At 32.0% G+C, this 26,045-nt stretch overlaps 1 protein-coding gene across 1 annotated transcript in view; it reads right to left on the bottom strand.

Annotated features, from left to right (window-relative positions):
• Positions 1–26,045, bottom strand: part of LOC143253349 (degenerin-like protein unc-105) — a 58,692-nt gene that overhangs the window by 18,921 nt on the left and 13,726 nt on the right. The window contains exons 3-7 of the mRNA XM_076507092.1: positions 22,340–22,446; positions 11,628–11,800; positions 9,406–9,504; positions 7,580–7,706; positions 4,488–4,566 (exon numbers count right to left, since the gene is read on the bottom strand). Of these exons, the coding sequence (XP_076363207.1) occupies positions 4,488–4,566; positions 7,580–7,706; positions 9,406–9,504; positions 11,628–11,800; positions 22,340–22,446 (585 nt within the window). The remainder of the gene's footprint in view (positions 1–4,487; positions 4,567–7,579; positions 7,707–9,405; positions 9,505–11,627; positions 11,801–22,339; positions 22,447–26,045) is intronic.

The following is a 26,045-nucleotide window of genomic DNA, read 5'->3' as shown; positions in this document are numbered from 1 at the left end:
TATAGAATTCACTACCAACAAAACTAATTTTATTTTCAATAACCAAACCTACTTACATATAAATGGCCTAATTTTGGGGAATCCTGTGGTCACCAGTTCTAGCCAACATTTTTTTGACACAGATTGAATCACAATTGATCAATTCAGCCTTACACCCACCATTATACTGGTACAGTTATGCTGATGACACAATTGCTGGATTAACATCTACAAAACATACACTAAGGTTTTTCAACCATGTTAATTCTATACACCCCAACATTAAGTTCATCTGTGAACTTAAGAAGAAAAACTAACCAACTAACATTTCTCAACCTCAAGATAACAGGAACTGGTACGCAATTCAAAACAGAAATCCACAGAAAATTCACCCATACTGGACTATACATTCCCAGGGCCTCAGCACATGAAATAAAACAAAAACTCAACATATTAAGAAACCAAATAAATAGCCATAAAACTATGATCACCCAATAAAAGTAATGATAAAATCAACAAAATAATGTACCCTTCATCGACATCAACATATTTCCTTGAAAAACTGTTCAAAAATTTATGTGTACATATGAACAATAATAAATTTCAAGATACAAAAAAAACTACAAAACCTTACACTGCTGCATACCATATATTCCCAACATCAGCAAAAAAATAACCAACATTTGTAAAAACTTATAATAAAACACAACATTCTAGTAAACACTACACTGACAAACACTACACCAACATTATTTGTAAAATGCAATGCAACAACTGCCACGACTTCTATATTGGAGAAACAAGCAGAAAAATGGAAACCAGATTCAAAGAACACAAAAAATGCCTTCACACGTTTTTCAACACTGCAAATAAAATAAACACAACATAACCATAGCAAATACCCAAATACTAAGTTGGGAAATAAATATAAACAAATGCAAAATCAGAGAGGCCCTACTTATACAACAACTAAAACCAAAATTATACCAATATAAAGGAACACCTTTATATTTTCTTGATGACGAGAAACCCACCTGCAATAAAAACATTATCTCAGAACAGCTGGTATGGGTATTAACACTTTTACTGGTAAACAGAGAACAACATTTTGACCTTCCCAGATCATCTTCAGGTTAAAATGAGAACAACGTTTCGACCTTCCTTGGTCATCTTCAGGTTAAAATGAGAACAACGTTTCGACCTTCCTTGGTCATCTTCAGGTTAACATCTTTGTTTTCAGACCTCATGATTTTGTGCGTTACTAATTGTAACTGCTATTAATTAATATCACCAAATGCACCATTTTAGTACCAGTTGAATGATAAACGGCAGGTAGAAACAAAGAAAGAGTTTGGTCATCTTCAGGTTAACATCTTTGTTTTCAGATTCCATGATTTTGTGCATTACTGATTGTAACTGCTATTAAATAATATCACCAAATGCACCATTTTAGTACCAGTTAAATGATATTTGGCAGGTAGAAACAAAGAAAGAGTTTGGTCATCTTCAGGTTAACATCTTTGTTTTCAGACCCCATGATTTTGTGCATTACTGATTGTAACTGCTATTAAATAATATCACCAAATGCACCATTTTACTACCAGTTAAATGATATTCGGCAAAGAAAGAGTTTACAACTGACTGTTGACGAGCACGTCTTACGGATGTGAGTATAAATGGGTACAGGATTGCAGGGGTATTGCAGTTAGATGTGTAGGTATAAAGGTGTATCTCAGAATGGCTAGTATGGGTATTAACACTTTTATTGATAAGCAGAGAACAAAGTTTTGACCTGCCTAGGTTATATTCAGGTTAACCTGGAGGTGCAAACTTAGTCAGTGAGTGTGTTTGTGTACTCAACCTGTGCAGGTGCTAGGACAAATGGCTCATGGGCAGTAAAAATAGTGGATTTCACTGCACAGACTAAATTATGTCTTGTGTTTCCCAAATGTGCTTTCTATTCTAAAAATATAAAACAGAAAAACCAGAAGCGACTAAAACAAGGAATCACCAAAAGCAAGTTCTGAAAAATGACAACACCAAGGTAAGTGAGGTAGTTAAAACCTTTTTATTACTAAGTGATTATGACTCTGGTCACAGGGTAGGGTGGAGATATGCCATGCTCTCCTCACACTGTAAAGGTGTAGCTAGGCTAGTTAGTATGTTACCTGAACCACTGAGCCGGAGACGAGCTGCACAAGATGAAGTTTGGAAGCCTACCCCAGAAATGTGAGGAAAATCCTGCATCTCTTGGGACCATGGGCAGGGTTATTTGTCCTTGGTGGTAGACTGCACAGGTATGATTCCTGTATGGTTGGTTACTGAGTTGATAGTTCTCCATGCTCTCTAGTATTGGGTGTACGGAGGCAAGTCTGAAATTTGCAATTCCGCGAAGGGAGTTGACTTTTCGAGAAAGGAAAGACTCCCAGTGTTTGCATGTCTCTGTTTCTGTCCCTTGTTTTGGCTTATAGAGCGCGAGCACCAAAAAGAGTTTGTGATTTCGATGGGGCCAAGTACGGACTCGGAGTATGGCAAACTGGCGAGTTCAATAGTTTGGAACAATGACCCAAAGTGACTCAGTATAGGTAAGAGATTAAATTCTGAATTCAAATCGAGAGTAGCCTGCGAACATTTACCAGAGATAAAGCTTACAATTAAAGTTACAAAGTGTATGTCATCAGTTCAAAGTGTAACAGACAATGTATTGTATAGAATAAGTGACAGTATAAGACACTGGAGAATAAAGAAGAATCTTTATTCCCCAGTATCAATGGTGCTTAGAGCAAACATCTGTGGAAAGATGACAGTTTCAAGTAAATAAAAGATAGGTAAATTTTAAGTAGGGACAAGTAAAGCGAGTTGCTCCACAGAAACATCACATTTGGTGATGGGTAAACTGAAATTCACTTTTAAAGTAATTAGGAACATCACACTTAACAATTTTGTAACTTTGTTAATGTTGTCAGAGCATGATCCAAGAAACACGTGATTTTGTTATAAGGTACAAGGAATTTCTTTCCAGATCAACTGAATGATTCAATACATAAAAGACAACATGAACAGTTCCAAAAGAACATAAAAAGCATGAAAGTTTATGGTTTCATTAGATGAATCATCTTTTACAGCTCTTGCATGAAAACCTTAACATGCTAGGTGCTTAGCACCTTGAATATCTTATGACCTCTGTTATGCAATTTGGAAACCTTGTTGTAGTGTGGGTAGCTTCTTGTTGGAATAGTTTAGGCCTATGATGTCACTGAAAGGTAAAGTGATACAAAATAATTACTTACTTAAAACATGTGATAATCATTTTATTCCAAAATAAAGCTTCTATGTTTCAGAAGGACAGTACACCAGTTCATATTTCCGAAATTGTTAGAATGATTTAAAGAATGCGTGGAAAAGTTTAGGTATCTAATGTAACAATCACATTTTTCATTTAAATATTAAAGTAGCCATGGTCTGTTCCTGAAAATGAGTCTTGAAGCAAAGTTTCAGAATCTGTGTCTCTTCAACAATTATAAAAAATGGTAAACAATTACCAAGGTCTCATGTACAACAACTTATTTTATTAACTCTACATTTCTTTAATGCTGTATTGTCTCTTCATAGAGGGCCAACTCCACTTAAGAAGTAAAATGTAAAACTCACAGGTGTTTTCAATATTTTGTGAAACCCCTGTAATTGATTAGTTAATTCAGCAAGAAAACCATTAATTGGAATACAATTGTGTATAAACTTGAAAAATATATTACATATAGAATAGATTTTCATTAATTACATCTACCTTGAAATGGCCTAATATCAAAATATTCTTTTTTTTTCAAAATGACAATGAAAGAAAAATGAAAAGTAACATTGTGCTGTTTTCAGATTTTTCAATTTCAAGCTTGTAATTTTTCTCTTTTTATCAGTTGTTTCAAAGTTTGGTTTCTCAATTGTGGTTTAAAAATCATTATATTAGAAGTGTAATTGAAAATAAGTCAAATTTTTGAAAATATTTATATTTTTAGGAAAAATCAGATCAAATGTGATGTTTGCAGTTTTATAAAATATTAACTGAACCTATGATAAACAGACTATGATCAGTTATATTTGTGTATACACTTGAGGAAAGTTTCAGTGTTACATAAATCAGTTACTTTACTGTTTCATTATGTTTTTATTGTTAAAGCAATAATGGGTATGAGAAGACTATTTCAGCAATAATTCTTTCAGAACCTACACTGAAGGACATTTATTAATGTTAAATGATACTGATCCTGACCTGTACCTTTATATTTAACAAACATTTAGCTTCAACACCTACTAAATAATAAACCAAAGTACAGACTTTCTGAACAATTTCTAAATTCTGCTTCGTACAGCATGTGGTAATGAACAACTATGACTATATACCACATTTACCTACTTTATAAATAACGTAAACATTTGCCTTTTTGGTTTTGAAAACAGCTTCTTAATTCAAACATAATACATTACTGAAATTATTTAGAAGAAATACTAACCTGCATGGGGCACGGAATTTGCCATTACAATAATGTTCTGCATTTACTGTCTCTGATTCTAGTTGCTGTGAATTGCAGACTGAAATGAAAAACAAAATTAAACTTATTTAAAATTCTAACATATTCACAATAGTATTGTTCACAAGGAAATATATATCCTTATCTAAATGTCTGATAACTGTTGTACTGAAAGACTTGTTTAAATGACCTTGAGCAAGCATATTTATAGTATATTTACATTTATTGTATGTAGACATACTGTGCATTTTTTATCTTCTTGTATTGATACAGAACTTTTCAAAATTATCCCAGTTACAATCTCCCTTATATGTGGATGGGAGTGTCCAGTCATGGGGTTAGTGCCAGTCACTCTAGATAAATATGAATTTAACATATAACTAAGAAATGCAAGGTTTTGTCAAAGGAAGTTCAGTTTAGAGAATATGTAGTTTTATGCACCACCAAAAATTATTATATGTGATATCAAATAAGTACTAATACTTATATTTGTGTTATAAACAAAAACTGCTGACTGTATTTAGGTAAAATTTTTTTCAGTCACTTTATTTTCTTTAGTTACTCAGAGAACTCAGAATTACTTTGTAACAAATATCTTTTTTTGGTATCTTCTGCTATTCTGAGGACATATCACGTCACTCCTCAGGAAATTAATTTAACCTGAAAATACTAAAATTGAACAGGAAGAACACTTTTCTCCAGTGACCACAGAATATCTTGAGATGTTTTCTAATGAGGTGTGGCTTGCTCTTTAACCCTTCTCTCATCCCTCCTATCACTGGCTCACTGGAAGCATAAAAAATAGGGTTTTCTTATCTGTGATGGGTACAGCAGATTTATATCCATTGTATAGTTTGTTACTTAAATCTGAAAAGGCTTTATTAGTGAGGAAAGGGTATTTACCATGAGTTGAACAACTTAAACCAAGAGAAAGATTTTGCTATTGAAAGAAGATAGTCTTAACAGTATTATCAGACAGCTAAGAGAAATCCTTTTCTGAACATAGGACTTTTATTGTTATAAAGCTATGACTTGTTGGAACCAACACCTCAGTTAGGAAAGTCAGTGATATTTCATGCAACTAAAATGGCCAATTAACCTCAATACAAAAAATACAAAGAAAGTACAAATGACTGAGGGTAATAACTGCAGTGTGGCATCTGATGAGACCAAGACAAAGATATAGTAGTTATTACAGGACTCCCAGACCTTTCCTAGTCAAATTAACCGACAAACTTTGGTGAAAGCCACAAAAGTATGAACAAGAGAGATTGGAGTAGTTACTGGTAGATTATGCCCATACAATGAAGGTATTTCAGTTGTTGGTGAGCACCAAATGATGACGTGAACCATGAATGCTATAAAATACAAGTTACTCCCACATTTAGAGTACACGAAAGGAACTTTTGGACCATTTTCTGATATATTTCAGGTGTGTAACTATTTGAAAAGGCTAAATTACAGGGCAGGTTGTACAGTGCTTTATTTGAGTGTGGATGGCTTAACCCAAGAACTCACTGAGCACTTGAGTGATGAACACCTTTGGAATGTGAAAGTCATTTCTGAGTTACACCAAAGGTTTGATCCAGTTGGAAATAAAGTAACCCCCTAGGTAAGGTTCAAGACTCAGAAGAATGGCATCACAGAGAACATAAACTCTTCTTTACAATTAATGCTATTGACATGATTTCAGCAAACTGTGAAAATAGACTAGTTGACAAGGCTGTGTAAAGGCTATCAGGTGAGATGTGAAAGAGTACTTTCACTCCATTCCTATTGAGACAGTGTTTGTTGTGATGAGGTAGAAAGTGGTAACTTCAAACCAGTCACATGAAAGGAAAAGTCCTATTCAAGCAAACAAAACTGTGTCAATCTCAAATCTATCTAAGGATTAACTATTTACCCAAAAACATGAGATACAAGTAATGTAAAGCAATCACTTATATCCAGTGATTCACATCCCTCACATAATTTTCATGCCACAGGAAATGCTTATGAACCTTGTCATGACATAAAATACTGTTCAATGTAGATATTATTAATCAGTTTATTTTGTAAATGAATATTTTATGACTGTTTAGTTTTGTTATATTACAAGCAGGGCTTTATTTGAGGCAGTACTTACTATTACAGAGGACTGGCACCATTTTCATATTGAAGAATGAAGGGAAAGCTGACAAAACTTGAAAGAGTAATGTAAATTAATATATGAATTTTTTCTTTTGAAAAACCTTTTGTTCACAAGAAGACCAAAGAGACACCAAACTAGAAGTGTTACAAATGACAAAGTTTAAAGAAGTGTGAAAATATACTGTTTGGTTGATTGTGTATGTATGGCTGTGTGATCATCACTGCATCATGAGGTGTGAAGCATCAGGTAGGATTAAAATGCCATTAATAAGGAACATTCACAGTCACCTGATTTTAACATCTACACGACATGGCTGCTATTAGTCGATGTACACTAGTGTCCTCACTCTGATGACAGGTTTCAATTGGGCAGAGGCAAGTGAAAGCTGACAAGGGTGGACACAACAATTAATTGAAAGAGACCACAAACCAACTTGACCAGTATGTAGGTCTGGAGTGTACATTCATTTAAGTAAGTCACAAAGTCGACAATGAAAATTAACATAATTGATTAGACAGCACCTTCTCAGCCAAGATGTGCGAGTTTCAAGTATAAGTTGTTTTAGTCTGACTTGCTAATTTGAGGTGGTGATGCCAATTTGAGCAGGTGTATGCTTGTGTGTTTCCCTTTATAGCTGCATCACTCTTAATGTTCTCTTTACCCTACTGATACAGCCATATCACTCTTTACGTTCCCTTTACATTACTGATACAGCTGCATCACACTTTATGTTCTTTTTACATTATTGATATGGCTGTATCACTCTGTCTTCCCTTTACATAAATGATATAGCTGCAACACTCTGTGTTTCCTTTACACTACTGATATAGCTGCAGTACTCAGTGTCTTCTGTACAATTTGAATATACATAATCTATAAACAAAATACAACACTTAGAAATAACTTTTAATAAAATTGTAAAATAATAAAAATACAAACTTACTTCCCTTTTCCACGCTCAGACGACAGATACGAACTGATCCAGGATAATCATACAAATAAGGATAACTAGAAATGATACAACCACAGATCTTAAAAGTAAAGTTGGCAGCACACTCTGCAGAACAGGTCTAGAATATAAAAAAATTATGAAATGAAAGAAATCACATAAAATCATTGCTGATTTTAGAAAATATGGATATAGTATAATGGTGATTTGGAAAATAGATGCTTTTAGTAACTTTGATCTCTTAATATAAAATTACTTGATTGGTTGCATCTATTTTGAATTTTGCACAAAGCTACACAAGGGTCATCTGTGCTAGCTGTTCCTAATTTAGCAGTGTAAGACAAGAGGGAAGGCTGCTAGTCATCACCACCCACTGCCAGCAACTCTTAAGCTACTCTTTTACCAACACATAGTGGAACAGACTATTACATTATAATGTCCACTGCTGAAAAGGCGAGCATATTTGGTATGATGGAGATCAGAACCCAGGACCTTGAAACTGTGAGTTGAGCTCCTTAACCACTAAGCCATGAAGATCCCTATTTGACTGAGCTACAACCAAATATTCTCTCTATAATGTATATGCATTTCACACAATAGTAATAATGTTCATATTTATATTATTAATTAAATACTTATTGTAAGATTGTGGTAATCAGGTATAAATCAATGTCATAGCTGGTAGCCTAAATAATCATCTAACTCTTATTACTAACTAATTAATATTTTCTTTTTCACTCTACACTTACTAATTAGTTTATATACTCCTTTTTGGCTGATGATCTGCTGCAGTCCTCAGGAAATTATGGAGAATGACTAGGTATAGTGGTAGTTCTAAGGTGTTATCCTGGATGTTATTATTAGAAATTATGGAATGTTGTTCTGTATAATTATAGGGCTAACTATATTTTGATGTTGACTGACTGTGTCATCATTTAAGTGGATGTTAGAAACTTGAGTTTGTCATATGCAAATAGATACGTATACCATCACAGTGGCCCTGCAGAAAATCTCATCTCAATAGAGGGCATAGAAACCAGGGCAGGTGGGTTTCGCACTTACTGTTATCCCCTGACTTAAAGTATATCTACAGGAGTAAGTGCACCCTGTGAGACAACACTAACCACTGAGTGGGTTCCAAGAGAGAGAAGAGACTATCATTAAGCATAGGTACGGTAATAAATTAGATAAATGATACTTGAAACCATCAGTACTCGATGAAATTCCATAATTACAGAATTGAGGAAATTGTTCACCTCACAAATACATAATTTACTACAACCATAATTTTGCTTGAAATGCCATCATCAGGTACTGATTGAAATGTTTTGCAGCAAGGTTTATATACATCTCCAAAAAAAGAACTAGAAGTAATCTTGACATTCACATGTGGACAAGTGTGGTAAGAAGTGGGGAGAAGCTTCAGTTGGTTTGGCTGTTTAGAACTTTTTTCTGGATTTGCTTTTAGACATTTATTTATATCTAAAATTCCCAGAGTATCTAGTTTTTACCTTTTTCACAGATATGTAAAATTTTGCCATTTCTTTCTAGATCAAATTGGTGTTTAATTTCATTAAGATGGGATGCAAAGGTTTAATCCATGTTTCTTAATTTACAGATTCTAGAATCTTCTTTAATTTTCGTTTCTAATGCAATGTTCCATTTTATCTATATGTACAAACACATACATTATTGCAGTCTTTTGACATGTTAACTGGCAAACAACTGTGTTGCTGCACTTCTCATTTCTGTCTTTTTTGTTTTTGAATTTTTAATTTAAATACTTAATCTTTATATAAAAGTTACACATTATGTCTTACCTGTTGTGTCAGTAAACCACTTCGAAAAGATGTCTTTCCCATCTTATCATAGTCAGTACAGTTAGTGACATAAGGGGGTGGTAACAAGTATGAAATACTCTAAAAAAGAAATATTTTGATTAAATGAAATAACCTAAATTGGTAGGTTAGTTTCTAAATTAAAACATTAATTCTTAAATTTACTCATTTATTTTATAAATATTTATGTAAAGACTTGTGCCAAACATCCTTTCTCTAAACATATATATCTATATCCAGTGATCTCCAACAGGCAACCTGCAGCCCACGTCAAATACTCAACAGTGTGATACATGGCCCACACCTCATATGCCACTTTGACAAAAGAGTGCCAAGATTAAAATTTAAACAAAGAAACATGACAGAAAAATTAATTGTGTTAAGCAAGTATTAAACCTTCATTGGCTTGCTTTATCATTGGAAGCAGCATTATAAGTATTACACTTTCCAAGGGGATTGGGCCTAGCAACCAAACCTCATCTTCACTGTTACTGCCTGAAGTAGCCCAAAATGGAAAATAATTGGGGATCACTGCTGCACACACAATACATTGAATATACATGGTATACATAAAAACAAACAAATAAGTAAAACAATATACCTTATGAATTAATGAACCCCTAGGGGTCTGTCGTAGTACGTAAAAATGTTTGCAATAAAACATTTACTAAAATAGTAACAAATAAAATAAAATGCTGAGACATAGTAATATATATATATATATATATATATACATATAAATCCAAAATTAATAACTGTAATTATCATAAACTGAATTATGCAAATTCTCTGTACACCTTGCACCTCTGCCTGCCAATCACAAAAGAACAAAACAGTTGACTTCCAATCCGATTGGTGCATTATTACATTATGTATATGAGGCATCGCTAGATATCTAGATGCCTCGAATAGTTATTTTAATATACAGGAAGTAGTGAAGTATAAAATAATATGTTTATGAAGCAATGATGTTTATAGAACAATGACAACCTCAAGAGCATACCAAGAAAGTTGTTCCTGTATGATCAAATATCTAGTTTAAGAAGAACTGACACTATTAAGGACAACAGAAGAGTTATTTAAGACAGAGATTCAGAGAAAGCTGCTGATAAACTTCCACTATGTGTTTAGGTTGGAAGAAATAGATGCTATGAAAGTTAAAAGATGGTATGAAACTTGGATAGTGGACAGATGGTACAATATGGGCTATTGTTTCCAGTGAATGATTAACTAACAAACTTAGAAGTTTGTAAACAAGAAAGAAACTTTGACCATTTGAAGATGCACCCTAACAAGCTTAGGAATTCATAAACAGGAAGTGAGCTGGCACTTTGCACTATGAATAGGCCGAAAAATCACCTCTTCAATGGTATAAAAGGTTCTAGAACAGACACCAGAAAATACAAAATCGTCAAGACTCTAGCAAGCACTCTAAACTGATCTGATCATTCAAGAGGAAGGAGAGAAGATGTCTCTTACCATTAGTTGAAATGCCATTTCTCATCAAAACTCTTTGTAAGCATTATAATGCCATTCTTTCTTAAACACCACACATGTACATATAATTTATCTATATTCATGTTTATCATAGGCAATCATTTTAACTCTATTAACATAATGAGTGGTTTGATTACTTAAATAAAAGTGTTATTGGAAGTCTTAGTCTTGAGTCTCCTTATTTTAACAGTAAAACCTCGAGTTAGTACCTGTGTGCTCCATTCACCCACTGCATCCTCACATGAAATATTTTTTTGAAGTCAGCCTATGACCCTGTTACAATGTTACTGTAAAAATTAATGGTAACTATGGATCTTTGTTTGAAATTGTCAGACATTAACTCAGAAATTCACAAGATTGTTTCAGAAAAGCAGTATTGTCCTTCACATTAAAGTCATAAGATTTTTTGATAACTTTTCCATATTTAAATCTCTTTTCATTGCCATAATCTTGAAATTAGAATCAAGTTGTAAAGGTAAGAAAATATGCATATGTTACATCAGTTACATATGATATTACTGATAAAAACTATTTTTAAAGGAAGGTGATCTGCCAATACAGTAAAGAAGTTGAAAGAGGTCCACTGGTTTGCAAAGTTTGGAAACCCTTATCTAGAGTGTTCACAAGGTAATTAAATGAACAAATTTTGATGTTTATACAACTAATAAACTTCAACAAACAACTTTTTATAGATAATTATTACTTACCTGAGACATAAAAAATGTGTATTCATCCCCATTCTTCAAACTGTATACACCATTTACTAAATCAGGTACTGAATCTGGTGAGCTAAATGTAATAACTGCACCAGTGTTTCTTGAATAACTGATGTTTGGGTCCAGATATAAGTAAAAATGCATATAAATCCCATTGACTCTTCCTAGAATAAACAAAAAATTCACTAGTTACAACAGGCAATGAAGTACTTATTCATTTTACACAGAAACAGTCACTAGTTATTTCAATGAAACTAGCCTAAATCACTCATGTTTTGTTGTTGTTTTTTCTCATGGTAAAGAAAAGTACTAATTTTTCAAGATAAAAGTGTAGCCATTATATAAATGTGGGTGTGATGTGTGTGTGTGTGATGTTATTATAAATTCAATCTATAAAGTAGCCATCTATGTGTGTTAGCATCCGTCACCCAGAGTTGGCTGCCTAAGTCACTAATTTTTTTTTGTATGGTAACTAAAGATTGTTTTATATACAGAAACTTGTATTTCAGGGTTTCTGCCAAGAAGGATTTAAAAAAACACTCTTTAAATGGAGCACACTTCTATTTTTCTAAAGACTTAGCATTTAACATAAATATTCAAGTATTAATCAGTTGAATGAGTCAGTCTTACATTCCACACAGCAGGGTATGTAATAGCATCAAATTATTTCATTAGGGATTTAATAAGAGTGAACATAAATATGGGTAATATTATCTAATATTCCTCCTTTATGTAATTTTTGCTGAAGTAACAGATACCCTCACCTAGTAATAAGAAAACAGAAAATATCTATGTGTATATATTTACAAATAAATTTAGAATTTACAGTTAACTCGTACAAAAATAGAACCTATTTTTCAACAGAATATGCTGTACTTTATGAGATATTACATATAATTTGTATTATTTAATTTATACGGTTGTGATGTATTCAACTGCTGAACAGGTTTATTTCAGTTATTTGGCAAAATAATGCCAAGTTCAGTTCACATAATAACAATAAATTACTTTATTTTTTCATTAGTGAGGATTATCATTGCATTTATTTTAACACAAACTGTAGGCCTAATTTTACAAACAAACTTTTAACTTTTCAACGTAGTCTGAAACTGCTGTAGGCCAAATGCAGTAATAACATCTAACAGGAATCTCCTTGGTTGATAACAAATGGTAACAAAAAGAAACAAATAATCTCACTGAATAATTTTACCTGATCAACAACTGTTAGATCATTAATACACTGAATATTTCATCCTATTAACTTTTCATTCACTACCTAATAACCTCTCAATAAGTATTTCATGAATAACTTAACTGCTTACTCGTATTCATAACTAATATACCATGTCTATATGATACAATTACCTTAAGTTTGTTGATCTTATTCATGTGCACTCTACCTAATCATAAATTAAAACATTCAAAACATTACTTACAAGTTACATAACTTTTAATTAATTCTACTTATTTTAGAATTGGTTATTTGCTTTTCAAACTTGCCAATCCTTTTAACTGATAGTTAGCTACTGATAAAAAAATTCTAAAAATTAAAAGATGTTTACTTCCAAAGCCATCATAAAAAAGTATACAAAATGCAATGTTTGACGAGTTTTTATTGGCATTCATGACTGATATTTTTGCTATACTCAAGTCAAATAAAGATGTTCTTACATCTACAATGATCTACCTATAGTCCCATACAATGAAGAATACTTTCAACATTTATCCTAATCTTGCTTTTGAAAATATAACCATGGACAAGTGGAATATCAACAACCAAAATTGAAATGAATCTTCAGAAAATCCTAGAGATCCTCAGCATCTCTTCATTCTCTTTAATCTCCTAGGAAAGATAAATGTTTATAAATGGTATTAGACAAGCTGGGAGGATGAAAGCACCTGGAATGTGAACTGCCTGAAAATGTATGTCAAATGTGTAGGCTCCAAAAGGGAGATCCACTGTCTACCACAAAGGGAACATGATCCACCACCATCAAATAATTGGAATGAAACATCAGTCAAATCTGAATAACAGGAAGAGCATGAACTAAAGCACATTAAACTGCTTAAAGTGCCTGGGTGTTAGCATGGTAAGACCTTTCAACCCCAGACCACTGTCCTGAAGCCTCTTGCTGTTTGACTCGCACCTATCACCTTTGGAGATGAGCATCAGGAAAGAGATACAAATCTGGATGACGTAAATGGATCGGTAAATTCAAGGGCATGGAAGATATATTCAACTAATAATCCATATAGATGAAGAATAAAGAAAGAAAATTATTAGAACCCAAAGGAAATCTAGCAAATTTTTCTGAAAAGATTGGAAATGTGTCAAATCCAAAGGAAGAAGTGTTCCATAGAAGCCACATCTCCCAATGTATTTGAACCTTGCCAGCAGTAAAATAGTAAATCATAGTAGCATGGATAACAGAAAGTTCCATTGAATACTTTGAAGGAGAAAAATGGATGGTCCTTATAAAGATAAGAATATTAGGTTGATAACAGGAAAAACTTATCCAAGTAGAAAATCAAACCATCTAAGCTGTTAACTGGAAAATGCAACCATGCAAGCTGTTTGTGTAAGAAGCAGATGATTATGGTATAACCACTCCTGTGCAGAAGGAGCTAACCAAAGCCAGATGTCTAAGTAGTGGTGTTAGTAAAATCCCAAAAATAATAAAGTCAGGTAAAACACAGACCACCTGATAAAAGTCATATTAAACCAAATCAAGTCTGAATGGCAAGGCATAAATTGGTTCCAATTTGCATGATGAAATAACATAAGATAGCATTCAAAGAAGTTAAAAATAAGTATGTGAACTGTGGGCATTCTCAGTCCAACAGAAATTGGCAATACAACTGTTTTCAAAGACAACATATTCAAAATGGGTGAGAAGCAAGAAGTGATTGAGGGAGAGCTGATCGATCCAGAACTCCAATCAGCATTACGCATAGATAGAGACTGGACAAAACTGTAGGTTGAACACGTAAGGGATAGAAATGGTGCTGGATATACAACATGAATAAAGATGAACCAATGGAAAAATGTAGCTGACTATAAGTCCTTATCAGAAGTATGTGGTATAATATAATACAAGACAGTGTCCCACCACAGAAAATCTCCCAAAATACCATATTGAAGAGAAAGAACTAAAAATGGCAAGCACCCAATATGAAGGAAAGCAGAAAACAGTATCCCACAAAAATCCCTTAGATATAGGCAGAAAGCTTAAAAAAGGAGGTTCTGTGTAGACATTTCCTTTTAAAGAGTCGATAATGTAAGATGAATCTGGAAAACTATGTGGGTGATGAAATGGATAGGATTAACAAAGGCTGGTCCTCATACAGATGACAGAGATTCTAAGTACATAGAACCAAAATGAGAATTTGCCTGATGGTAAGCTAAGAAAAATCAAACCACCGTCAATAGAGAGCAAGATATGCAAGTATTCTATCCCAAAAGACAAATATTTTCATCATAAAACAACATCTGGAGAAAGAGAAGGAAAAACTATTTGAAAAAAGAAATATATATGTAAAAACGGCTCGTTTGGGTTGAGAAAATTTTTTACGTAGAGGAGTGAACAACATTTCGACCTTCTTCGGTCATCGTCAGGTTCACAAAGAAAGAGAGGGGTAAGTGACTAGAAGCTGACCACATGTTTGAAAGGGGTTGTGTAATGAGTGTCGGAATGTAGAGGGCGGGCTTAGATGTTGAATATACAATTTTATATTATTTATTTATTTTTATTATTATTATTCTGGACTATACATTCATTCGGACTCAGCACATGAAACAAAACAAAAACTCAACATACTAAGAAACCAAATAAACACAGCCATAAAACTATGCTCACCAGATAAAATTAACGATGAATTAGACAAAATAAAACAATACTTCATCAACATCAATACGTTTCCTCCACAAACCGAAGAAAACATTATACGCACACACCTAGACATAAAGCAAAATCAACCAACAAAAGTATATATATATCTCACGTATCAAAAGATCACGAAACCATATACTGCTGCATACCATATATTCCCGACATCAGCAGAAAAATAACCAACATTTGGCAAAAACTAGTAACAAAATAAGACATTCCAGTTAATACCAAATTTACTCAAAAACCAGGCACAAAACTGAGGTCTATACTATGTAAAAACTACACTGACAAACATCACACCAACATCATTTATAAAATACAATGTGATAACTGCCACTTCTATATTGGAGAAACAAGTAGAAAAATGGAAACCAGATTTAAAGAAGATGAAAAGTCACCTTCACACGTGTTCGAACACTGTAAGTCAAATAAACACAACATAACCATAGAAAACACTCAAATACTAAATAAAGAAACAAACATAAACAAAGGCAAAATTAAAGAAGCCTTACTTTTACAACAACTTAAGCCCAAAATAAACCAATACAAAGGAACACCTTTATATCTATATTAAAATATAATGTAATAAATAATAATAATAATAAATAAATAATATAAAATTGTATATTCAACATTAAAGCCCACCCTCTACATTCTGACATTCATTATACAACCTCTTTCAAACATGTGGTCAGCTTCTGGTCAGTTACCTCTCTCTTTCTTTGTGAACCTGACAATGACCGAAGAAGGTCAAAACGTTGTTCACTCCTCTACGTAAAAAATTTTCTCAACCCAATCGAGCAGTTTTTTACATATATATTTCTCTACAAGTGGGTTTTCTCGACATCACTGATTATCTGAAAAAAGGCTGAGATGGACCTATCAGATTCCACAGAAGATACTTGGGAAGGCAAGCTATAATCAGGTGGAGAAAAACTGACAAAATATAGCTCATCCTCAATTAGTTCAGAAGTTGTAGGAGGAAAGCAAGCTATACTGAGAGAAGGTAGGGCAGACCACAAACTAAAATAATTGTAAAAAATACAATAAGAATCACAAAAATAAAAAAGTCAGAGTAATGTAAATTTAAGGAACTGTTTAATGAAATAAACAAACATAAGATTTAATGTGTTGAAAAAAAAGAATATTTTACCTAATTAGCAAACTTACACATAAAATGAACTACAAGTACACCAAAAATAACAGACACTTGTTAAGCCTAGTCAAATTGTGCAGTTCTAATTTAAAAACTATAACTTAACAATGATACCTACAATATCAGAAGTATGTTTGAATCCTGGGTCTACATAAACAAGATTAATATGAGAAAGTAGTGATTAAGGCACTCTACTCATAAACTGAGGGTCGTGGAATTGAATCCCCATCACACCAAACATGCTTGTCCTTTCAGCTGTGGGAGCATTATAATGTAATGGCCAATCCCAATATTCATTGGTAACAGAGTAGCCCAAGAAATGGTGGTGGGTAATAATGACTCGCTGTCTTTCGTTTAGTCTTACACTTCTAGATTAGGTATTGCTAGCGCTGATAGCCCTTGTGTAGTTTTGCGTGAATTTCAAAAACAAACAAACAAAAATGAGAAAGTATAAAAGATAAATAATAATAAAAATAAAATAGATGTTACATTGTAAAATTAAGTAAGTGTGTATTAACAATAACATATGTATGAGATGTAACATTTTAAATCAAAAATAATACAGTTAAACTAATTTATGACAAACAAATAAAAAGAATTACAAGTAATCTTAAAGTCAGAAAGACCCATGTTAAGCAAAATATAACATTATAGAACAAAGAACATTATAAGCTCTAATTTCAAACCTGAACTTACGTGCAAGTACAGGGCAGCTTAACTAAACTAATGTTATTGAATCCGAATAATTAGAGATAATAATATTAACTGTAATATATTCAAAAATCATAACAATATAAAGGCTTATCTTTCCCAAGTCAACAGACCATACTTTAAAGTGCATAATGCCAAACTTAAATCAAGGCCAACGAAAGTCAACTCGCATGAGCACTTCTACTTGTGGAGGTTTGTCGAATGATAATTTACACGAGAGAATCAGTTAAATTACGTGAATTGAGGAGTGTGTGGGAGCAAAAGGCTTGTGGAATGTGAAAAAAAATTTTTACAAATAAAAATTAGCACTGAACAAGAATAGCTAAGTATGTGAACAGAAATATCTTGTTGTAATTTAGAAGTTTATGTTCTGTACACTCTATTTTAAAATGACACTAATTTTCAAATATAATTAATGTTATGCATAGATTAGAACTAAAAATTACAAATATTCTCTTTTCACACATATATCACAATAATTTTTGGCTAAAACTGCATGCTTATATGTTTATTCTTAGAATAAGATATAAATATTAAAAAAGTACTTAGCCATTTTTACAGTTACCAAAAATACGTAAATTTGTTTCTTACTAAGTACAAAACAAAACAGTCGAAGTTCTGTGTTGTGCCAACCATGGGAATCAAAACCCAACTCTTAGTGTTATAAGCAATCAGACTCACTGCTGAACAATTGGTTGATGAGTACATAAGAGTACATGACTTATATAATTGAGAGACATACACGTCTGTTACTTCTGAGCATATTAAATCAGTGTTTTACATATATAATGAAATAAACTGCAATTGTATTTCCTTAAAATCTCAAAGTTTGTTTGTTTACTAACATAAGTTATTAATATTAAATGATAATACAACTTTACATGCATGATATTATGGAGTAAAATTACAAGTTAGTATCCTAAGGGTAGAAAGTCAAGATAAAAAAAAACCTGCCTAATTTTTACACATTTAGATATACAAAGTGTTACATGTTTTTTAGGAATGAGCATATATGAAACCATTCTTTCGTACACATAATTTACAACACCCTAAAATTATCTGGTAAAATTTCAAATAGATAATTATGTACAATATGATAATTTGTATCCCAGGATTTGGAGAGCACTTTTAATTTTAACTTGTTGGCAAGAAAGATGATAAAACTACAATTTTAGCCAAATATTAGCAGAATGTGGTACATTATATGTATTCAGTACCAACTTGACTTTATCAGAAAAACAGCGATCTAAATTCTTCAATTTATATCAAATATATGTCATATATAAAAATATAAACAATCTATTAATAATAATAACCTCCTTATACCAAACAGTTAAACTAGAAATTAGTCCTGACTATAGCATATTTTAACTTGATGGCAGGGGAGGAGGTATATGGTTGAGCCAACTATAAATTTAAATTAGGCTAATGTTTGGCAGGAGCTTGGAATAGCTGATAACTTTCCTGATGAGGTCCTGCCCTTACCTATCCATATGCCGGCTTTGCTTCATATTGTTGATAATTAAATTTTGACACTAGTACCCTATTAATATGAAATAATACTTGAAATTCTTCAGTACTTGTGTTATATACATCACAGATATTATCCTATCACGTTTGTCACCCAAGTAATTGGCAAGGTAATATTAAGATTAGCCTGCAGAGTGTAATTTCATCAGCTTTTGATTCAACTATCTTTCTCTTGGTATACTTATATGCACAGAGCCAAACATCCTTTAATCAGCACATAAGTGTATTTCACACATGATATACTCTAAAAACCAAGTCAGTAATACATACAAACTTAACCTGTGCCTATATTATTGACACTCACATTTTATTTTCCTTTATATTTGCTCAGTTCTACAAAACTTCATTTCTTCTAGAGTTATTTTGGATAAAGTTTGGTACACTGATTTTTCTTCTCACCAACATAAGAAGTTCAACAATATTTCTGTTCTAAATTCCCTTTGTAAGGACTGATGAAACAATGAAAGGTTAAACCAATGTTTAAGTGATGCTTCTAACAATATTGTTAGTTTTTTAATCCTTGATTTGTTGGATTTTTATGTTTGATCAATAATATTCTTTAATGATTTTCATATATAGAAAACACATTCACTAGCTAAATTATCCACAAAAATATAATTACCACATCAATCTAGATATTTGATCTTGCAGTATGTTCTGTATTCTTTAAAGGTGTTGATACCCTATATTATCTGTTTGGTTTTCAGAACTGCATTTCCTCTTATTTTATTTTATTTTTCCCTTCTTAACACACTGGATTCCTTGTACTTTCACAATCTCTAGTTCAAATGTTTAGAAGTCTTATATGAAGAAATAAATGCAACCTTCCAAGAGATATAATATGTTATGTGTATATATTATAGAAAACAAGAGAATATTAACACTGAAGAGATAAGTAAACTAAAATAAACAAAATCAAAAGGAAGAACTGTGTTAAAAACAGCAAACCTAAACCTCTGACTAATGTTAGTTTGTTAGAAACAAAAACAAGCCATAATTAAAAATAATGCTGCACCAATTGAAAGGGTTCTTTAAAGTTGTATTGCTTATAACAGAGGGGTATGGTATATTTCTATTAAAAGAGGGTAATTCATATATTGGAAAAATAAAATATTTTTCTTTATTAAAAATATTTATATTGATATCTTTATCAATTATTTTAATTTATAAATCAAAATAATGTGCCTCTATATCGAATACTGAAGAGTTTTAAATGTTTAGTTACAAATTTACAATCAGTACTTAACTTATTGTTAAATGTACACTCTTCTGCTTCCTCTACTTCATCAGTGTGTTTTCAAATATATACACATCAAGTAGATAATGATCCTCAATCCTGGTACGGGTACTATTACCTTTAGTGGCATATTCATTTTATCATCAATGAGAATCTGTAATCACTTGTAGTGTGAGTAATTGGTTTACTATTTTGTAAGTGATAGTACCTTGAGGCCAGTCTGTGCATTCTAGCCCTTTGTATTGTATATAAAAGAAAAACATGTAGTTCTAAGTACATTTCCAATATATTATATTCATCTTTAAAAACATTTAAACACTCCACTTGAAAATTGGTAGCTCAAAATGATTTATACTGACATTAGTTTCATTAAAATCTATTCTCTGTAATTTATATTCAAACAACTTGGTGGAATATGTAATTTTTAATGAGCATAAAACTTTTCCATAACAATTGGTTTTAGTACATTCACAGACAAAGTATGTAATAGAAACAGCAAAACATTAACTGTACAGGTAAATGACTTCTGGCAGGCCAGTTTAAATGTCTTTTAGAAGGGAAAAGGTTGATTTACATTAAAGAAGTAAGTATGACTAACTTTAATTTATTTTAGCAGACACAACCCTCTCTCTATGTTCTGGTAAAGATATCATAATGTGGCACATTTTGAACCTACATAAACATACAAATAATCAATGGCACTAAGTCTTATGTTTCTTTGTTTTTTAAGTACATCAGACTTAAGTACTGAACCACTAGGCTTCACACAATATGTATTACAAAACAATAAAGATATTAATTAACTGTAATGATATATGTGTAGTGAGAATGTTAGCAACATTTGGAGAAAATGTTTAATGAGTATTTTTTTCATATATTATAGAAATCAGTTGTTGATTCAGAATAAACATATTTATTTGTTGCACTACCTTGTGTTTATAGTACTACTGCCACTAGATGTATGAAAGAAACATTAATATTTCAACCTGTGATTTTCAGATATAGCATCATTTAGTATATAACTACTTATTATTAACAATTGGAATGAAAGGTTTAGTAATTTTTGGCATTTAACATGTAATTTTTTTTTCTAATCAAACTGTTTGTTAGTCATCACTTGAAATGTCGATGATATACTGCAAGTATTCACAGCCTTTTACAGTATGGCTTTAAATATACTTTTGTCCCAGTTAAAAATATAGTTTTGAGGTTAAACCTGAAGACTTAATATCTATTATATTGGATTTATATGCAAGATTATCTGGAACAATAAAGATTTTGGCTCCTAGATGTGGTAATATTTACTAGTTTAAAGCCCACAACTAAAATACACATTTCCATAGGACAACAGGATTGTTGTGTAGAATGAGTGGCAACTGTTTCAAAACCAAAATGAAATTAAAAACTATTTTAATTTACTTAGCTTAATACTATCTTTACATTTCCAGAAATTTGGCCTTCTTGCTATGACAATCTTAAAACAATTGAAATATACTTAAAATTTTATTTAATACCTTTTCTGTATGAAATATTTTTATTGTTGGCATCAGTTTATCTGTAATCTCATAATAAAAGGTAATATATGTATGTCATCCGACATTTACGATAAACATTCTGCAGGAAACACATCATTGCATCTTCATCATTATATTTCAAATGATTTATATATATACAGTTTAAGGGAAGGTGGAAAACCAAAAACAAATTTGAAAATGTAAATATTTAGCTGATAAATTAAAATTATGCAGTGTTTGAAATAAGGTAGCTCCCTGATGGGATACTTGTTAGTTTATGGACTTACAACATTAAACTCGAAGGTTCAGTTGCTCATGGTAGACACAAAAGATAGTTTAGTGTGGCTTTGCTTTAGAAAACAAAGAAAGAAATTAAGTAAATCAATTTTATTTGTTTTCTTGGAGGGGTAATTAGTAAAAAATATTCTTTTGGTCTTTTATAACACTACAGTGACTACACTAATGCACATGAAATTAATGTGTTTCATCTCTTGAAGATACTGTTTGTTTGTAAAATTTTGTGCAGAGTTACTTGTTGACTATCTGCACTAGCCAGCTTTTGAGCTACTCACATTATCATTCCCCCATGGCTGAAAGTGTGGATACATTTTGTGATGCGATTCAAACATTCAGCCCTTAGACTGAGAGTATAATGTTCAACTTACTTAATCTGGACATTTTACTTGAATTCCTGGCTACAGCTATAGATGTCCAGTCACTATTAATGGTAAAGCAATTTCCAAACTTGGAGGTATAGGTCGTGTAAATGGGACTATGTAAAAATGAGAAAAAATATATAAATCAATAAACTTTCAAATCACATCTTGCTTTCAGACATAACTTCAGAGTATCTGTAGCTGTAATAGTGCACAGTTACTATTATGGCTAATTTTATTTGTAACCTTATTTTTGTAAGTAATATAATAGAAGGTATTTTGAATGAGTTATGGTAAACCTAACCAAGCAAAGCACTAACGTGGTCAAAATAAATACAGAAAACAAATACAAAGCTGTAATTAGTTTGTGAATTTTTTTGAAATTTTCTTTTGAAACTATTTTTAAAAAGTTACTAAAATATTTCCTTTTGCCTTAAAATTTCTCATTTTTCTATTGCATGTCTAAAATAATATAGATGTGCTAAACAGAGTTATTTTAATATAACTGTAGTTTTTGTCTCTGTGTTGTTCTAAATGCACACTTTTTCTCATCTGCTCATACAAGCTCCAACATAAAGAAAATAGCGAGTAAAAGTATAAGAGAAAATTAAAACTAGATTTTTTTATTGTGTTTAAAAGAATGTTCCATTATATATATACAGTAGCCCCTCTTAAAAATTGCCAACCTATCTACCATGACAAAAAAAGTTGCATCTGATAGGAAGTTGTCATTCAAAAGATCAGTAACCAAATAACAACTGAGTTTAAGTTGTGCCAGTTGCTATTCTCAATGTTGATTGAGCATAATGGTATATACTGCACAGGCAGCCAGGTGATGTAGCAAACTGCTACACCATATAATTATAGTTATGACAGATAACAGTTTAATAAAGATAAAATAAAACTGTTTTATGTAAAATACCTTATTCATTGATCACATTTGTTTCATAAACATCCATGTATAACATTATCTGCTTGATCAACAAACAGGTAGGTAGCTCCCCATTAAGTGAATTATACCAATATCAATTCATAATTAATTCATGCATCATAAACCCTTGATAATATATCCAGTTCCAGACCAGAGAATAAACTCAACATTGTTTGTAAGTTTGGAAACTTTTTTTACACATATCTATTTGTAATAACTGTTATTATAAAATGTATTATTATTTATTATATTAAAATATATTTGCATTAAGAATGATACACAGTTTTCTACCTTGTTGACAAATATAAGTTTGATACATACTGACATACTGATTGCAATTTTACTCAGTTTTAGGCTGTCTTAAAACGTAATATGTAACATAGTACTGTCTGTTGTATGTTCTTACCTACTTCACAGGGTGTGGGTGGATCTTCATCAAAATTAATGTGGAGGTTCACTGAGTCCAGAAGAAAAAGAAAAATATTCAGTTTTGCATTTTATGGTTTTGTGGGCATTTTGGTGATTTTAACCCTATTTCTTTCCCTGTTGCTGAATGTTCACCATATGTGGCATGAAGGCTTACTGAGTCCATGCAAAAGTACATGCAAACTTGTGGTTTTGCATTTTGTTTTGCAGTTTTTTTACAATTACATATAAAGAAAACAACTTTTCATCTCCTTAAATAACCTTTAATTAATGAATTCATGGAACTTCCATCTAGTGGACAGGTACTCCAGCAAATAACAAAATCAGCCAAAATTTCAGTCTGATTATGGAGTAATATTGACATCTTCACCACACCAAACTCAACAAAATTTTGCACATACCTGATTTAAGAATTTCCTCCTTTTATTGGTGTGAAGCTCTTCAGATGCTCCACATCATGTTATTCACTCTTTAGTTATCTCATATGTAATGTAAATCACTGCTTTATCTGTAAAAGTAATTTACAATAACTACGCTTATTGATTACCAGTATGGTGTTTTTGGTTTATCCTAGTGATATCTAACTATGTTTTGCAAATGAGAACTGAAAACTGTCATCAGGTGTTTTTTTCTTATTTTGTTATAATGATTTTATCATCTGAGTAACATACAAAACTCTTCTTCATCTTCCTGGATAGCAACTTGCAATAAAGCTTGGTCCTCAGATGTCCTTTCTGGAGCTTCTAGTTGATGGCTAGGGACCCAGCTACCTGCATGATTTGTTACTGCTGCTTCAATAAGTTTTAGTCTCATGGTGATGTTGTCTATCTGCATTATCATGTTACTGCCCTAAATGATATTGTCTAGTAAATTTATATGCCTGTTTCTTTTTTGTTTTGAAGAACATGAAATATTTCAATGACAAATGGTCCATTTAAATGGTGACTTTCCTACCAAACATGCTACAGTATTTAAGAAACAATACAATTGTGAGTAGTTCACTATTTGGGTTGTATCAACATTCAGATTTCATTAATGTGTGACTAGTGTGAATAATAAGATGCTACATTTGTGACAAGATTGCTATGATTTTACTATAAATGTTATCGGTGTGCAGAATGAATAAAATCACACTGAGAATAAAGCTAATACCTACTACTGAAATCTCACCTAAAATATTTGCTAGTAACTGAAATACTTAATTAGTCTTCAATTACATTCAAACAGCATACTAGTCTTAGTCATGGTAGACAACAGTGCAGTAGCTGAGAGAAGTTGGTTTTGGTATGTCTTTATTAACTTAAATTTATGAAAGTATTGTTTTGTCTTTCAGCCAGTGGCTGTGGCTGATCCTTAACTACTGTATTACTAGTATGAATTATGGATTTTCTGTCCCCTCCTTATATGTGACAGAGAAACTCTTTGTATCATCACATTACTGATTAGCTGTCTCGTTTAGCAGCTGAAATGCCATTCAGAAACTCAACAGGAGATCCAATACATATATGTTATTTGCATAGGTTACACTTTTCTATCATTACATCCCTCTTAGAACAAGCTCCACTAACCTTTAAAATGCGACTAATACATCACACATGTCAAACGTTCAGTTCAGCTCTAGTAACCTTATATCAGGAATAACGCATCAAACCAAAGCATACTTTTTAGCATGTTAACACTTTATTTTGTTTTGGCAATAAAAAGGAATCAACACACACAATCACTTCATCTGATTTAAAGACAACATTAAATATCTGTATCCCATTCTTCTAATCCAGCATTATTACTGGAGATGTTTGCATGTATGGAAGTACGAGACTCCTTCCTCAACAAATACTTGTACATTCCATTGATTCTGACTAATACTGCAACTTATTTGTATCATAAGTTATGCTCATTGTTAACTTCTTCAGCATATACCACTATCAGTGCTTGATTCTTGATGAGAGACGATTACTGTTCTAAGCAGCAGCATTGATATCAATATGGATTTGCACATTTTTGTTCACCTTGAACTTGCATCATCCATTTTGGACAATACAAATGTTCCATAAATAAATGAAATATTCAACTAGGTCCTTCAATGCAGGTAGTATAATCATGACTAGCAAAAGATACGATACAGTTAAAATCCTTAATTTCTTTTGAGGGTGTATGTGTATTTTCTTATAACAAAGCCACATCAGGCTATCTGCTGCGACCACCAAGGAGAACCAAACTCCTGATTTTAGTGTTGTAAATCTATAGACTTACCTCTGAACCAGCAGGGGGGCTTCTCTTTTGAGGATTATCAAAAAAAATAGGCACACAGATGTTATAATTTGAAAATGCATGACACACTAAAAAGCACTCAGTCCA

Source organism: Tachypleus tridentatus, chromosome 6, assembly GCF_004210375.1.
Source record: "Tachypleus tridentatus isolate NWPU-2018 chromosome 6, ASM421037v1, whole genome shotgun sequence".
Classification (NCBI taxonomy): Eukaryota; Metazoa; Arthropoda; class Merostomata; order Xiphosura; family Limulidae; genus Tachypleus; species Tachypleus tridentatus.
The sequence above is the reverse complement of the archived record's forward strand: the minus strand, read 5'-3'. Positions and strand labels throughout refer to the sequence as shown.